At 40.2% G+C, this 17,972-nt stretch overlaps 1 protein-coding gene across 1 annotated transcript; it reads left to right on the forward strand.

Moving 5' to 3' along the window:
- Positions 1-1,244: 1,244 nt before the first annotated feature.
- Positions 1,245-17,402, forward strand: apobb.1 (apolipoprotein Bb, tandem duplicate 1). The gene is made up of 29 exons (XM_071468053.1): positions 1,245-1,414; positions 1,757-1,789; positions 1,947-2,059; positions 2,143-2,288; positions 2,421-2,568; positions 2,747-2,899; positions 3,146-3,270; positions 3,374-3,459; positions 3,563-4,007; positions 4,103-4,217; positions 4,786-4,932; positions 5,026-5,237; positions 5,378-5,573; positions 5,662-5,841; positions 5,941-6,144; positions 6,244-6,411; positions 6,515-6,720; positions 6,985-7,167; positions 7,254-7,384; positions 7,495-7,705; positions 7,801-7,973; positions 8,312-8,472; positions 8,560-8,669; positions 8,759-9,132; positions 9,405-15,434; positions 15,518-15,629; positions 15,716-15,739; positions 15,879-16,065; positions 16,163-17,402. The coding sequence occupies exons 1-29, from the start codon at positions 1,360-1,362 to the stop codon at positions 17,156-17,158; spliced, it is 11,424 nt and encodes a 3,807-aa protein (XP_071324154.1). The 5' UTR covers positions 1,245-1,359; the 3' UTR covers positions 17,159-17,402.
- The last annotated feature ends 570 nt before the right edge of the window (positions 17,403-17,972 follow it).

Consider the following 17,972-nt stretch of genomic DNA (forward strand, 5'->3'; position numbering starts at 1 on the left):
TAATGCAACAGGCCATTACACAACATTCAGATGTAACTATGTGATTGATTTACAAAAGAACCAAAGAAAATTTAGAAGTAGTATAAAGCAGGCTTTAAAAACTGCCTGCTCTCTCAACATTGTTCGGTTAATGATTTGCATTTAAACTAAATCATTTAAAGCTGAAGGAAAGACTTCAGTCAATCCAAAGGTATCATTGTTACTGTATTTGTTGCATGTTTTATACCTGCCAATAACATGACTGCATCCCCAAGTTAAACAGCAGATCAAACTTTGCATCAACCTTTGAATCTTTGAAGAGCAAAGTTCATCAACAAAACTATATTGAAGTTTGGTAAATGTTTTCACTCTTTTCATTTTGGCTTGTGGCAGTGGAAGCAAAACAACATCATCTGACACCATTACAAGGTACTGTACTTTAAGTAGTATAACTAGGATTAGTCAAACTTTCAATATTAGCCTCATTCCCTCATAAAATGATGAGTATAGCCCTAATGTGTGTAGTAATGCCTTTAAAAATATACTTGGTCATTTTATGTGACTGTACCAAATGTACAGTCACATAAAATGACCAAACCAAGGACATATTCAGCATTTACATAACGGAGGAAATGTTGCCTTTAGGTGCCACTTTGGGTTTTTTTTCCCTCAGTTAATGTCATCAACAGATAAAGCAGCTGATAAGTTTATCTTCTTTTTCACATATAGAGGGACTTTGTGTTCGGAGAACACCATGATCACTCAGTGTTCACTGATGAGTGTCTTGTCAGTGACCCTATTCACAATGCAGCTGTTAGCCAGTCAACTTCATTGATTAACTCTGTATTATTACAGCAGCGCTTCAAGATTATTAACCTCTGCCTGATTATGGAGATTTAAAACCTGTCCATATAAAATATTTTACCTAGATTTTAAAATCAAGACAAGCTTCTCTAGTCTAATATTTATTTATAACAGTAAATCACAGGAAATACAATAATTCCCATTTAAATATTTATCCAACAGCAAATGTAAGCAAATTTTTACGGGACAACACCTAGACAAACCAACGTGACTGAAAACAGTAGCGAAGTATTATAAAACCTCAAGTGTCTGATAAGACTAAACTTTAACATTTTGAATATTAAACACCAATGATCAGTTTTGTAAGCCTGTGCTTTGTGATATAGGTATCCTTCTCCCTTTGTCCCTCCACACAGGAGGGTGGGGTGGACTTTGAGCGTTCAAACTGCTGTCTGTGCCTCCCAGTCCTCTTACAGACCCCAGCTGTGGGTATAAAAGCCCTTAGTTGAAGTCGAGACATCAGTCTCGTCTGAGTACTCGCCAACGTTGAAGGGAGAGCGCTTCAACAAACCCATCATGGGGGACTCAAAGCTCTGCCTTTTGCTGCTCCTTAGTACATCTGCCTTGGCTTGTGAGTAGTTCTAAGAAAACACTGTGCATATTTTAACAGTATAAGTTTTTTTTTGTTTATCCCACTGTTTTACTGTAAATTCAATATTTCCTAAATTGTATAAATATTCTTTTTTTCAAACTTTTAAACATATATTATCACACATTTTCAAGATAACATATTAGAATTAGTTTTTTTTTAAGAAAAAAAGTAAAATATTACCCACATATGTGTAAAGCCATGTAATAATAATTTTACACATACAAATTATTGTAGTTATGGTACATTTAATTGTATTTTAACAGGCATTCATATTGCATTACAATTAATAAAAACTTTTTTATTAATTTTTTTTCTGAACAGTTGCCCAAGATGAAGATCAGCCAGCCTGCCTGTGTAAGTTACTACTTGCTGTGATCAAAATCTAAACTCAAAAGGTTGTTTTTTGTGCTGACATCCAGTCTACACATTTACAGTGATTTCGTGGGAGTAAATAGATTGCTTTTACATACAAAATCTATGCTCTATTGTAATCATTGATTTTGTCTTCTAGTGTCTAAAAGGTACAAGACCCTACACAAGTATGAATACCAATATGAAGCTGAATCTTTGAATTCCATCAATGGAGCCTCACCGCTTAAAAACGGACCCAGGGCTTCTTGCATGGTATGAGAAAAATCTTTCACAATCATCCTCCTGGCCTTTTACTCATAGAGTGAGAGACACAAAACTTTTATCTTCTCTCCCAGGTTGAAGTTGAAGTGCCTCAGACTTGCAGTTTCATCGTCCGCACCACTGGCTGTAGCCTGAGTGAGGTGGCTGACATTGATGCAGAGGGCAACCCTGTGTTCAGACCTGCACCTGGCTCTGACGCCTTTGCTGCTGAAATGGAGAGGTGCCTTTCATCAATAGTTTCCTAATAAGTGTCACATTCTGTTGCATAAATGTTACTATTTTATCATCAATGTGGTATTTTTGGAGGCTTTGCACTAATAATTAAATCTAAATATCCCACATTTTCTTTTAGGTATCCTCTGAAGGTTGTGGTTGAGGGTGAATACGATGTGAAACTGTACCCTGAGGATGGTGAGACAACAACCATCCTGAATATCAAGAGGGGTATCATCTCTGCCCTGGCTGTGCCTCTGGTGGAGGAGGACAAGAACAAGAACATGGTACATTAATTTAGCGAGAAAATGCTCAATAATCCCCAAGGCATCATGACAAATATTTAGTACCTCTATCAATGTTAACTATACTATGGGATTTACTAAAAAAATTAAAGATTTATTTTTATAGTATATTATACAAATATATTTTTTCCTCTAATTAACTGTACCATCTTCATTTTAGCCCACTATCCATGGCAAGTGCAAGACCCATTACTCCATCAACACCAGAGAGAACATTGCAACTGACGTAAGCCTTACCAGAGATCTGTCCAGATGTGACAAATTTGTCCCAATGAGAGATCACACCAGCCCCCTGGCACTTATCTCTGGCATGGTAAGACATTGAACAAACTTGGGTTGAAGGGCACCTTTAAACTTCAAATCATCAGAGTTGATTGAAAAAAAGACATGCTTTATGACAACCTTGACATCTTTACATTATCCACATTTACTGTGCTATAGCTCAATATAGTCTCAAATCGAAAATCAAATGGTACACAAGAATTATTTTATGTTTGTGAGAGCAGCCAGTGTGGCTTATGTAAATTAGAAAAAAAAATCATTATTTGTCTGTTTTCAGCACTACCCTCTTGCTCAGCTGGTCAGAAGCTCCCAGACCTGCAACTACAAGTTCGACAATGAGAAGAAACACATGACCTCTGGGTCCTGCACTGAAAACCACATGCTCATTCCCTTCTCACACAAGTAAGTTAAGCTGTATAATACACTCTATAAAATTCTCTGTTAGTAAAGTGTACGTACTTATGGGATGTATGACTATTTCTAACCATTTATTTTCTTCCTACAGGGGAGAATATGGAGTTACTAATGTAGGAAAGCAACAACTGACCCTGGTTCAGGTTTCTCCTCACAACGACAGAGTCTTTGAATGCAGTAAGCTCCTTTATTTAATTTGTATTGTTTTGATTTATAGTTGATTGTTGTAAAATGGTCATTAAAGGTAACTCATTACAACCACGTTACTTGTGTGTGACAGGTGACATTGTCAAGGGTCTTCACATGGAGGCTGTCGAGGACAAGAGTGTTGTCCAGGATAAAGATGCAGCTCTGAACCTCCTGAGAGAACTGGCCAATCTGCCCGAGACCGAAGGCGAGAGGAGGGCCCACCTCTTCCACAGGCTTGTCACCATGGTCCGTGGAATGAAGGCTCAGACCCTGAGTCCTGCCATTCCTGAAGCTATTGCTGTGTCCCGTGTGCTGACCTACCAGGTTCTGGCCCAGTGTGGAACCCCTGAGTGCAGCAGTGCCATCATGCAGATCCTCAGGACCTTAGAGAGCTCCTCAATCGAGGTTGATGCCGCTGTTTTTGCTTTGGGACTCATGTCCAATCCATCTGCCCTCCTGATCAACGACATGCTCGAGATGGCCAAATACAAGTCCAGCAAGCCCATCATGTATGCCTTGAGCAATGTTGTCAAGAGGTGAGTGAAGTTAACCACATTTCATTCCACACAGAAGAAAAGCTTAATTGTGTTCTAGCTAAATTAGATTTTTTTTTCTATTTTCTTTTCAACAGGTTTTACAAAGCTGAAGGAAAACTGATCCCTGAGATTCACTCTGTGGCTGAGTTCATGGCTGCTAAGTTGGGTGACTGTTCTGGTGACAAGGACAACACTTTCATGACATTGAGGGTAGGTGTCTCACCTAGTTTTTCAAAATGAAAATGACAGGGTTAATAAGCAGCAGCACATACTTTGAATGTATATAAAGTATACAATTAAAATTAGATAATTCTTATTTCCATAATATGTATGTTATCTTAAAGTATGAATTCCATATATTTAGGTATGTATATGTTATGCAATTCAGTCCCTCAGATGCAAACTGACTTGCCATTGTCAGAAACAAAGACAAATTAGATTTAGATTAGACTTAAAATATGTTTCATCCTTCATTATAAAAAAATGCAGTAAAGGAGAATCCATTGTTTAGGGGCTACTCAGCAAAAATTATTTGTACAATAAAGTATCACTGCCAAACTAAGGAGATAAACTGTGCAGAATAACTGTATGCTCAATGGAAAATGCCATTTGTTATCTTGAAAGGCAGGGAAAGCATGATGTGCATTTGAAAGTGGATTGTTTAAGGAAATGTGTTACAACTGCTAGTTAAAAAAAAAGACCTCACCTGGATGACTTCTGAATGCATGTCTGAATTTAGATTCTGCCCAATGAAGACAATAATCACTTTTGATTCTAGGTTATTGGAAACATGGCTCCAGCTGTGGTACCTGCTAGTCCTGCACTAAGATCTGCTGTGATCCAGTGTGTGAACAAACCTGCTGCTTCCCTGGCTGTACAGCAGGCTGCCATCCAAGTGTATAGGCTGACTCCTGTCCCTGAGGAGGCAAGTCATACTATTTCATTGGTCTGACACCTTATTTGGATCATTATTTCTACTGTTACTGATACTGATTGTATTGACCTCTTTTGATCACAGGGCAGAGAGGTTCTCATGCAAGTGCTTTTGGACAGCACCAGCCCTATGCAAAAGCGTATTGCTGCATATCTGGTACTTATGAAGGACCCCAAGCCAAGTGAACTGGCCCAGCTAGCTAATGCCTTGACCAATGAGCAGGACAAACAAGTCAAGAGCTTTGTCATCTCTCACATTACTAACATCTTGTCTTCAACTGAGCCTGGGACCCAAGAGTAAGCAAAAAGCAAATGCAGATATATATTTATATGTATCTTAATTTGTTGTTTCACCTCATATGCTAAATAGTGCGCAGTTGTCCTCATTGAAACACCATCATTGATTTAACTTTAACATTTTTTTTTCTTTTCCACAGATTGAGACACAAGATTCGTGATGCCCTGCAGGGTAATGAGATTGGACCCATTATGGACCCCACCAAGTTCTCTCGCAACTACAAGATCGGATCTGTGGAGGGCAACATGATCTTTGAGGGTACCAGCTATCTGCCCAAGGAACTCATGCTCGAAATGACCCTGAAGGCATTTGGCTATGAAATTGACATGATGGAGGTAAGCATTCTAACATATTTGGTTCAAATTATGTTTTGAGACAATTTTTCAAGAAGTTTTGACAGTGAAAAAATTGTAACCTTTACAGATCGGTATGGAGGGCAAAGGATTTGAGCCAACTGTTGATGCCCTGTTTGGAGAGAATGGCTTCTTCCCTGACACTGCCCTGAAGACAATGTACTTTGTCTCTGATAACATGCCACTCAGAATTAATGAGATCCTGCAGAATATGCTGCCTGCTATGAAGAAGGACAGGATGAAGAGACAGGTATTCAGAGAAAAATATGTTATTCGGAATTATGAGGCTGGATTTTGGTGATGAATTGTGATGAATTTAGCAACACAATATGGGCATTTATACATATAGGCATCCCAGAACCTGATGAGGGAGATTGGACGCAACCTCAACAAACTGGTGAGGGAACTGAGTGCCGCACAGTCTCCTGAGGCAATGGTTTATCTGAGACTTCTGGGAAATGAGCTGGGATATCTGAGGACCAATGACATGGAGGAGATGGCCTACTCTGCTGCCATGATGATTGACAGCATGTTCAAGATGTTCCCTAGCGATGTATGTAAAAACTGTTATTGTCTTTTGAAATGTTCTATATTTAGTTATTTATTATTGTTTATTATTATTTATTATTTTATGCTTTTTCTTCTGCCACAGCTAATGAAGGCTTTGATGACTAAGGCTGACAACACAATCTTTGCCCACTACATCTTCATGGACAATGAATTCTTCCTGCCTACTGTTACTGGTGTGCCTCTGAGGATTGCTCTGTCTGGTACTTTCACCCCTGGTATCAAGGGTGGACTTAAGGTTGCCCGTGACATGGTAATTATTCATAAATTTGTTTAAATGCCACCAATCAATTTTTTCTATTACACAGCATACAGAGCACACAGAACACAACTGTTTCTCCTATGTTTCCAAACAGAGTGAAATTACCTTCATGCCCTCCGCTGGCATTGAGTTTGTAACTCAGGTTGGCTCCCACATCCCTGAATATGTCAACTCTGGATTAGAAATGCACACCAACATTTTCCATGAGAGTGGGCTCAGTGCCAAGATCTCCATGGGACGTGACAATGTCAAGCTGACCATTCCTGCACCAATGAGGCCTACAAAGCTCATCAAAATGACGTAAGTCTAAGTAGAATTTTCAGATATTATGGAAACATGTTTGTGTATAGTTTAAGTTAGTGGTTCTGAAACTTTTTCATATCAAGGACCCTTTTTGCTGGGGACCCCAAGAACTGCCTTAAGGGCCCCTGGGGTCCCTAGACCCCACTTTAAGAACCACTGGTTTACGTGCAACAGTCTTTTGTCTGTGTCATCAACCTTTCCACATTTAAAATCAAAAAAATCAGTCAGTTGCATTTGAACTTTGTTACATTTAAAATTTAGAAACACACTGGTGGCAGTAACTGGATCAGAAGTGAGGACCATTCCCCCTATGGTGATGGACAAGGTAGATGTTAATGACTGCACTCCTGTCTTCGCTGGAATGAAATATTGCACAGCTCTGCAGTACATTGATGCTTTCTCTCAAGAGACAGCCCCCTACTTCCCCTTCACTGGAGACAGCAAGTGAGTGAGATTTTCTAAAACACAGCCAAACAATGGTCTAGTCAATTAAATAAACTAACTAAGAAATGTTAAATTAATCTTAATAGGTTTGCTGTGGAGCTCCACCCTACTGGTGAAATCACTGAGTACACAGCCACTGTTGCCTACGAGCTCCTCAGGGAGGGAGAAGAGGGCCGGCAGAAGGTTGACTCTGTGAAGATCATTCTGAGGGCTGAAGGTACAGTACAGTGTAGAAAAATCTTTCCATTTTATTACTAGCAAAATTTGGAAATGTGCTGAAGTTCAGCAGAGTTGTATAATATTAATCTACTGGTTGGCCAACAACAGGTGCAGATCCCACTGAAGCCAGAGCAATCATGAAATATAACAGAAGGAAGAATGTCATCACAGCTGACATCCAGATTCCTGACTACGATGTGGAGGCTGGACTCAGGCTGGGTGTTGTTGATGGAAACACCAAGGGCAAAGGAACTCACTCCGTCTCTCTGGACTTTATAAACAAGAACATCCCTCAGCTCTCCCTGGTTGGCCGTGCCAAGTAAGAAATCAACCACAAATCCTCATGAAATAACATAATACATGAATGTCACCCTCATCATTGAGATGACACTGACTTACTGGTACATCTTTCAGTCTAAAGGCCATGAAGGAAGGTATGCTGCAAGTCCAGCTTCTCGTCCCTTCAATCAATACTGATGCCACTGTCACTGCAAACATCAAACGTGATGAAGAATTGGAATTGGAGCTTAAGAGTGAAATCAAGTTCATGGACGCTACCTCTGAGCAGAAAATTGCAATGAAATATGGTAATGTGTTTCCCTGTTGTACCCTTTTTAGGGACTATTACATAACATTTAATTCAAAAAGCTGAATAACATCCTAAATGTAGAAACATGAAACACTACAAGAAATGTGGTTAAAATTTGGGACCCAAATATGCTACCAAAAAACCAATCATGTGGCACTGTTGGCCATATAAGTCGACTCCATTTGAGGGGATAATTAATGAGACAAAAAGATTTTAAACATTTCTGTTATCAAAGCCAAAACCTTGTAGTTACAAACCTTCTATTTTGCTTGAGAAAAAATGTTAAATTCCATTGTGTTTAAAGTACATTAGTTTCATTGATCTCTCCTGTTGCAGATTCCAACAAGATTGAGGTTGAGATGAAGTCTGATGTGAACACTAAGACCACCATCTTGCCAAACGCTGACGTATTTCAGAATTATGGCAACGAACTTCTTGACATGCAGGTTGGGCAGACCGACATGAAAGTCCGTCACATCTTCAAGAAGTTTGTGGAGGTATGAATCTTCAGTAACAATGGTTCAGGTTTTCTTTGTTCAGTTGTGAACAAATAACTGTATAAAACACTGGTTTTCTTGTTGTAGGCAGCAAACAACTACATGGAAAAATACGGTGCTGATTTCCCTTACATTCAGAACTTCAGAGTACCTGATATGCCTGAGATTTCCCTGCCAGAGACCCTGTTCCTGAATACGTAAGTGTGATGGCCTCCATGGTAAATGTTTAAATTATCCGAGTATTTTCCCAAAACATTAATGCATTTTACTTTTGTGTTTTTAACAGTGAGGCAAAGGCTGTTTACTACTTCAACGATGAACGCTTCACCATTGCTATCCCTCTCCCCCTTGGAGGAAAGTCAACAGAGGAGCTTAACTTCCCACCAGCTTTGACCACACCTAGTGTGTCTTTACCCCAGTTTGGACTGGAGATCGTCTCCATGGAGATTCCCATCCCAGAGCTTGTTGTGCCTGAGAGCCTTACTCTGTCAATTCCTCTTTTTGGCAAAGCTGAGGTTTCAACTCTGATGAGGAGCAACCTTTATGACATGGAGGCTTCAATGGCTGCTGGCAAAGATGTTGTGGAAACACCAAGCTACTCAGCTAAGTTTGATGTGAAAGGAACCTCACCACTTGACATCCTTTCAATAAAGATTGAAGGTATTTCAGAGTAATTATTATTAATGAATTTGTTATATCCATAATACAACCTTACATCCATGTTTAATTCGCAATTAAAATTATGTGTTTTTTTCACTCTTGGTGAAATGATCAGAGTTTTCTGCTCCTACCGATACGATACAATGTGACTTAATCTCAATCACAATGCTACAGTAAAATTGGGGATTGTGAATATTTTTGTTTGTTACATTGTATCAGAACAAATGAATCACACTCTGTAACTCTTCTTTTTTCTTTTGTGTTCGACTCAGGCTCAGGAATGCTGGCCACTACTGATTCCATAAAGGCCCATTTGAAAAGCTCTTTGGCCCATAAATTTATTGAAGCCAGTGTTAGTATCATCGAGGATGCTACCATCACTGATAAAATCAACTGGAGAACAAACAGCAAGATTGAAGCCACAAGTCCATTTGGTCTCAATTTTGTACTAGAGCATACAGGTATGGCTGGAATCAACACTGAAGAAATCTCTGCTGATAACAACTTTGAGGGAATGTTCAAGGCTGGACCCTTGTACGGCAAGACCATTTCAACCCAGTCATTTACCATCTTCCCATTCAGACCAGAAGCAAAGATTGATTCTTCTGTTCAGGTTGACTCAACAATTGTTAGGGGCCAGAACACAATTGCAGCATCCCTTGCCAATGGTGAACTCTCAGTTGTGTCCAAAACCAATGCCTTTGAAGACATCTTAACCCACGTTGCTGAGTTTTCCTTCAAAGACAACAAGCTGACACTAAAATGTGATGCAAATGCCCTTGCTCTTGGTATGAAGATCCGCAACCAAGCCGAAGCTTCTGCTGGTGCAGGTGAAGTCGTCATGAGGATGGAGACGAATGCAGACCTCTCTGAAAACCGTGTTTACTCTCTGCTCACTGCCTCTCTTGATACAAATGGTCTGGCTGTAAACAGTGATGCCTCCATGAAGCTTCTTGAGAATGAAGCTACTCACAAGACTATTCTGAAGATGAACAAGGATGGTTTGACTATAAGTGGAACAACCGACCTGCAGAGCCCCCTATCCCTAGAAAACACCTTTAATGCTGGGCTTGATGCTTCAAGAGCTTCTTTATCCATTACAAACAAGGCTGCAATGCAGGACATCAAGGTTGACAATGCCAACACTCTGATCATTACACTTTCTAGCCTTGACTTTAACTCAAAGGCTGAAGCCTCAGCAAGTGAGTATGTCTCTTACACTCATGATATCACTATTGACCTGAAACCCTACACTGCTTCTGCAAATGTTAATAACAACCTGAAACTTCTGGCTGCCAACTTCATAAATGAGGCTCAGCTGCAGGCAGAACTTTACAAGATGGACATGACTGGAAGCCTCAAAGCCATCTACAGTGAGGAAGAGATCAAACACACTTATCAATTAAATTATGCTGATATGACTGCTAATGCAAAGTGTAGCACCACAGCAAAACTCTTTGGAACTCATATGAACCACAACACTGAGCTTGAAGTTGTTGGTCTTGCTGCTAGGATCATCAACGATGCCCGTTTTAACTCACAGCCAATGCACTTTGATCACACCATCCGCTGCAGCATTGTTCCTTTTGATTTCAACCTTGATGCCATCTTCAATGCTAATGGAGACATCAGCATGTATGGGAAGCACAGTGCCCAGCTCTATGGCAAGTTCCTCCTTAGAGCGCAACCCCTGGCTTTTGCTAGTTCACATGAATACAGAGCATCAGTCACACAGCAGCTCGATAATGGTTACTCCCTTGAAACCACATTGGACAACAAGATGGACACTGTTCTATCGTTACAAGAGCAGAAGACCAATTTTAGAGTTAAATCTAAAATGAATGAGCATGCCTTCAACCAGGACATGAGTGTTTATAATACTGCTGAGAGAACTGGAATTGAAGTTTCTGGCACCATCCTCACAAACATACTCAACACAGACTCCACAGACAACCAGGAATTCACAATCTCTGGCTTCCTCAAGTATGACAAGAACATGGACAGTCATATAATTCAGATCCCTCTCATTAAAAATCTGCCTGCTTTCCTGGAAAGTGTCAAGGACTTTGTTGTACGTATTGCAGAGACACTGCAAGTCTACATCAACAATGAGGAGATAAGGGCTAAACTTGAAGCTCTTCCCCAGAATATGAATGACTTTGTTTCTCAACTAAATATAGACGGTAAGGCAAATCAACTGAAGCAGTATTTCAATGATTTTACCCAAGAATATGCTATCTCCATGGAGGATGTGGAGGCCTCTTTGAGAAACCTGGAGAATTCTATTCAAAAACTGCTGGCTGACCTCACTGTTTACATCCAACACTTTGCTGGTATGATGAAGGAGATTGTTGTTAGTGGTACCTTCCCTGAGACCCTCATTCAGAATATACAGCAACAGCTGAATGCCTTTAATGAAGATTATGACATCAGGGCTATGGCTGTGTATGTGATCGATACCATAAGAGAGATGATCCAACTGATAGACTTGGAAAAACTGGAGGGCAGCAACATTGCATTCCTGCATGACATTGATGCCAAGTATGATATCAAGGCTATCCTACTAACATTAATGGGAGATATTAAACAAATAATTGAGACCTTTGACATGCAGGAAGTTCCTGGTATGATGAAGAGAATAATTTCATCTATCAACTTCAAAGCTCACATTGAGCATTTGGTTCGTCAGATTCCCACAGACATTCTCTCTGATATAACTGATTATATTAGGAAAATGATTCAAGACCTTGACATCCTAGGTAAAATCAACACATTCTCTGCCAAGATGAGAGAGATGATTGTTAAGTTTGAGGCTGACAAAAAGGTTCAAGCTGTCTTGGAAAACGCTGTGGAGCTCATCAAGCAGTTCAGAATTGAGGAAACCATCAGTGCTATACTCAACATGGTGAAGGATGCCGACATACCTGCCAGATTCGTGCAAGTCTTCCAGGGTGCTATCAACTACTTGAAATCAACTGAAGTCAAGGATATAATTCAACAGCTGAATATATGTATTGACACTATTGTGCAAAAACTTAACTCACTGAACTACAATGACTTTGTGGATTATGCCAATCAAATTATTGCTGAGTACACATTTTACCTGAATGAGCTGATCAGGACTCTTGAAATCCCCCAGAAACTTGACGCAACAAGAGATTTTGTCAATCTTTTCTTATCCTCTGCTAGAGGCTTAATGGAACGCCTGAGAGAAATCAAAATTGCAGAAATTATAAAATCGGTGAAGGATGTCATTGACGAAGTTGTACTGGATAACCTTAAGAGATCTGCTGAATTTGTAAAACAGGAAATTACAGATCTGGATGTCAAATTTGTGATTGAGTTTTATCTGGAAGCAGTGAGACAGTGCTACATGCGTGCCATAACCATCATCACTGATATGTTCTCCAATATGGTTGAGATCATAAGGACACTGGCACCTCAGCAAAAAATCTTCAGTGAGATTCAGCAAATCATTGATGGCCTGTTTACGGAACTGAAGAAAGCTGAGCTGACCATCCCATCCTTTACTATTCCCCTCACTGATCTTTTTGTGCCTTCCATGACGTTCAGTATGGATAAGCTTGAACAGTTTGAAATCCCAACACAGATGGACATCCCTGAATTCACCATCCTGGGCTTCCACAATGTAAAAGCCATTACAATTTCCATAGATGATATCAAGCAGAAAATCATTGAACTTGTTGATTTTATTGTAAACTTTGACATCAAAATCCCTGATGTGGATGCTTTCTTTGGAGACCTGACCATGAGCTACCTTCCCACCATGCCTGACATAACCTTCCCAGAAATCACTCTGCCTGAGATGTCATTTCCTTCCATCCCCCAAGTTCCTGTAGAAAAGCTTGTTAAATCTCTTCAGGTTCCTGAGATCAAGCTGCCAACCATTCCAAGTGAGATCATGGTCCCATGCTTTGGTAAAATCTATGGTGAGATCAAATTTCTCACTCCCATCTACACCTTCAAGACATCTGCTGAGTTCCACAACTCCACTGAGAATAAAATGACACCCAAGTTCACTGGAGCCTTTACCTCCCAGGCCACATCTTCAAGTTTTGAATTACTTAATTACAAATTTGAGTCCACTGCCCGTATTGCAATTCCAAAAATGAGTCGTGTTGTCATAGCTGAAACTCTGAAGTTCTACCATGTTGCTCTCGGAGTTGAACATCAAGCATCTGTAACTCTCTATGGCCTGTCAGGCCAGGCCCAAGCCAAGACTACAGTTAAGGTCACCACTACACCTTACACTGTTGACTTTATGAACACTGCCTTCATTGCCATGGAAGGAGGAATGTCTGCCTCTCTTGATACAACTTACACTCATTTAGTGAACCTCCCAATTTTCAATGTCATAAGTGAGGCCAGTGTAACTCAGAAATCAATTGCTCGCCAAGACGGCCTCACCTTCACTCTAACAGTTGATAATACAGGCACTGGTAAAGTTAATGCTGATGATGGCAACCACAAGAGCAACTTGTATTTGTCCCTCACTCCCAGCATTGTCACTCTAACCTTCTCTGGTGACACAGACTCTACCATCTTAAAGATGAAACAGCAAATTGCTGCTGAATTAGGCACCTTTACCTACTTCAAGTTTAATGTTCGCAATGAGGCAGAGGCACCAGTCATTAAGAACAGTCTTCTTGTGGCATCTGGACATGCCAACCTTTATGATATGAAGGTTGAGCTAAAGGCAAACCATGACACAGAACTGTATGGTGCAGTCAGCGGAGTCCTGTCCAATAGCATCAACATTTTGGCCCAACCAATTGAGTTTATCATTGAATTCCAAAACAAAGGAAATGCCAAGGTCAACATCTTTGAAACTCTGACAGCTAAGATAGATCTGCAGAATGACTACTCAGCCATCTTCAAACCTGATAGCCAACAGATGAACACAGTAGCCCTGGCTCGCCTTAATCAGTACAAAATGTTCTACAACTTCACTGTTGACAACAATGAAAATGAGGCTGGCATCTTTGTTGCCATTGATGGTGAGGCCAATGTTGACTTCCTAACATCACCCATCAGCATTCCTGAGCTCAATCTGCCTTTTGTTGACTTCCGTACTCCAGCTATCAGTAATCTGAATTTGTATGAGCAGACTGGATTGAAGAACATTTTGACTACCACTGAGCAGACTGTTGATGTAGATGCCAAGATTGTTTACCAGAAAAGCCGGACTGCCCCACTTGTTGATATGATGGGTCTGATCCAGATTCCCTCTGTGGGTAACCTGATCACAGACCTGTCCTTCAAGTCTGCCATCATCAATCTGAATGTCAATGCTGGACTGTATGCTGAAGATGATCTTGTGTTCCGTCTGGGAGCTACCACAGCCTCTGTGTTTGAGGGTCTACAAGCCAAACTGGGTGGCACCACCAGCCTAACCACCAAGAGAGGAATCAAGTTGGCCAATTCCTTGTCCCTTGAAAATCGTCACATTGAAGGCACTCATGACAGCACCATCAGTATGAGTACTGAAACTTTTGAACCTGCAGTCTCTGTGGCTACTATTGCAAAGATTTCCCTGCCTATACTCAATCTGGAAGTGAATCAAAATTTGGTTGCAGACACCAAAACCAAAGCAAATGCTCTCTCCACCTTGAAGATGAAGGCTTCTTTCAACATCCCTATGATCAAGGCTGTTGGAAAGGCTGACACTGACCACAGTCTGAAGCTGGAGGGAACCTTTGAGTATATATCCATGGAGTCATCCACCAGAGCAAACATGGATGGCACTGTGCTTGAGGACTATCTAGTTTTGGGAGTCCTTGATAATGACGTCAGTCTGTACCTGAATAATAATGGCCTACGCTCCACCTCCAAGGTTATTGCTGATGCCAAATTTAACTATGGCACCAACAAAGTCATTGGCATGGATGTAAATGAGAATCTTGCTGTTGATGCTTCCCTGAGCCATGTTTATGCAGTGCTTAAGTATGCTGGCAACAATGAGGCAAACCTGTTCAATTTCAACACCAATGGGAAACACGTTGCCCAAGTAACCATCGACTTTACACCAATGTCTTCCTTGACTGCTGATATTGAGATTAATATCTCTCAGCCAAGCAGCCTGGGTGAACTCACCATCTTTGAGAAAACAGTTGCTGAAGTGACAGCTGCCAAGCAGAAGATCTCTACCAATGCCAAGTTTGTGAGCCCACTGTACACCACAAACTTAGCAGCTGAAGTAGAGGGAAATGCTCCTGTCTTCAAAGTCACCTTTAAGTCTTCTGCCACCTCTGTCATTGTCTTCTTGGAATATGACATGGATGGTAAGTTGATGAAACATATTTAACTGTTTTTGTGGCAAGCAGTGTTGAGCACAAAATCATAAGAAAACAATTTCTTTCAATAGCATCCACTACTGCAAACTTCGAGAATGAAGCTCTGAACATGATTAGCAAGGCCGTCCTGACACATAGTGACCTGGCCATGGATGTCAATCACATCATTACCCAGGCCTTGAGGTAACATTTGTTATTTGTTTAAAAAAAACACACAAATTGTTTCTTAAGGTCATAATAAATATATTTTCTTCGTATTCATATTTTAGGAGAAAACGCCAGGCTGATGACAGGTACATTTTCAATCTACTGTGTTTTCTTTCTTCTCATCTTTACCATTTACTTAAACTGTACAAATCATGTTCCTTCATAATAAATATCAGCTTAAGAAGTAGTCAGGATTTTTAATTTGCAATGCCGCCTCTCTTTCAGTGTCTCTCGACACACCCTGAATGTGGACATCACCAGTCCTACTTTTACTGATGTGAACCTCCGTTATGCTGCTCGAAGAGATAGCATCAGTGCCTCAGTATCAACCCCTTCCACTGGCTTCCTGGGCCTTCAATTCAATGGCAGAGTCCCATCTGAGATGAGTGCAAGAGTTTATGGTCGTTATCCTGTAAGTATCATTAACATTGCCCTTTAAAACAACAGAATATTAAATACCAAAATCAGAATATATCTAAAATAATATTTTATTTTCCTCTATTCAACAGTCTTCCCCAGAGGTTGATGTAGACATCTTGGTCATCAGAACATCTTCCAGGGATGCTAATAAGATGAACCTGCAGATTGCCTACAATATAGAGGCACCAAAAGTAATGCTATCTGAGCTCAAGATGAGACTCCCTTCCATCATCTCTACATTCACAATGTTTGCTGACAAGTACCAGATCACAAGGAACATGGAGGAGTTAAAGAACTCTGTTGTTACCCGCATCACAGAGGTCTGTAATGCTGCAATCAACTATGACAGACAAATGAGCCAGCTGTCAATCTTCTTCAGGAACATCATTGTCGAATACCAAAAGACTGTCCAAGCCTTCCTGGATGCTGTCATCAAGGTCTTGAGGGAGACCCAGTTCAAACTGCCAAGCTCTGATGAGATGACCACTCTTCCTGAGGTCCTGAAGAAGCTGACCAGCAGCATTGCAGCTATGCTAGATGTAATCACCAACATTATCTATGAAAATATGGAGGTCTACTTTAATACCTTAGTTGAGAAGATCAGCAGCATGAAATTACGCATGCCAATTGGTGATGCAATCAGTGGAGCCCAGATCTTGGATCAGGTCAAAACAGGCTTCAGGAAAATGTTAAATGAACTAGTGGACTTTGTGAAAAATATGGAGAGTCTTGACACAATGCTAGTAAAGATAGGTGACACCCTAGGGTATATCGTTGAGAAATCACAGGACTTTGTTGACTCAATCCAGTCTGACTATTTAGATGCAGTGTTCATTGACTTCAATATCCTCTATCGTGAACTTGCCTTTGGCATAAAGAATGTTATTGACCAGATTTCTGCCCTAAATATGGAGCAGGTCCACAATACATTTGAGTACATTATGGACATGTTCATTTATGTAGTGGACGAGTATAATAACAATGTTTATGGTTTCCTACAGCAGGCTTCAGAGGAGGCTCAATTCTATATGAAAGTTAGTCAAGGAAGGCTTGAGCTTGACCTTCCATTTCCCTTCCAACAGTAAGGAAGCCTCACAGAGGCCTAAGTCCATATGAAACACTACCATCTGTTCAGAATACATGCGTATGAGTATGGACAATTAGCTCTTTAACCATATTTATAACAATGAATTTAACAGAAACACCAGTTGTATGATTTTAGTGCAGATGGTTTATTGTGTACAAACACTGAACATGTTACATTTTACTGAAACTCACCTTCCTAGAAGAGTGAAAAACCTCAACAAAATAAAACAATGCAGTCTATAATTGTTTTGATTTCCTGCTTCATGATGTTTTTTTTAAATTCATGTGCAGCCATTATATGAATGAGAGCAAGTGTTAAACTGCACAAGAGACGATATCATGGTGTTACAGTGCATGAATCTCACAGAATTGGAACTTTTTAAATGACAGAGAATTTGCAAAGTCACCTAATTGACTTATCATTGTATGTTTATGTTCTTATTGGCAAGTAGACCTATACTTTTCTCATCTCATTATGCAGTAGCTCACACAAGCCACAATTTTCTATATCCACAACTACAACACTAATTCTTGCTGCATAGCAGAGTTTGGAAAGAAGTTTCACTATATCATATACATACACTGTAAAGCTTTGAGTAATTTCAACACAGAACAAAAAGGTTATTAATACTAGATCAGGCTGGCCACAGCAGCAACATCTATGTACAACAGCCTGACTTGTTGCCAAAATATACATTCAAACCTCTGCAGAGTTTTGGGCCTCATAATCAACATGTGCATGTAAAAATTTGCAGCCACCACTGAAAAGCATCTTTGCACTTAAAACAGCTCCTTTGGTAAACAACAACAACA

This window comes from Trachinotus anak, unplaced genomic scaffold (assembly GCF_046630095.1).
Source record: "Trachinotus anak isolate AG129_WGS33_773 ecotype Australia unplaced genomic scaffold, CSIRO_AGI_Tana_v1 ptg000031l, whole genome shotgun sequence".
Lineage (NCBI taxonomy): Eukaryota > Metazoa > Chordata > Actinopteri > Carangiformes > Carangidae > Trachinotus > Trachinotus anak.

What these genes read in the sequence shown, in the direction of transcription:
- apobb.1 (XM_071468053.1), top strand. Translation starts at nt 1,360, where the DNA reads ATGGGGGACTCAAAGCTCTGCCTTTTGCTGCTCCTTAGTACATCTGCC. An exon ending in GATCATTCTGAGGGCTGAAG is followed by an intron (nt 7,385 to 7,494) that starts GTACAGTACAGT and finishes GGCCAACAACAG; the next exon opens with GTGCAGATCCCACTGAAGCC. An exon ending in ATCATTACCCAGGCCTTGAG is followed by an intron (nt 15,630 to 15,715) that starts GTAACATTTGTT and finishes TTCATATTTTAG; the next exon opens with GAGAAAACGCCAGGCTGATG.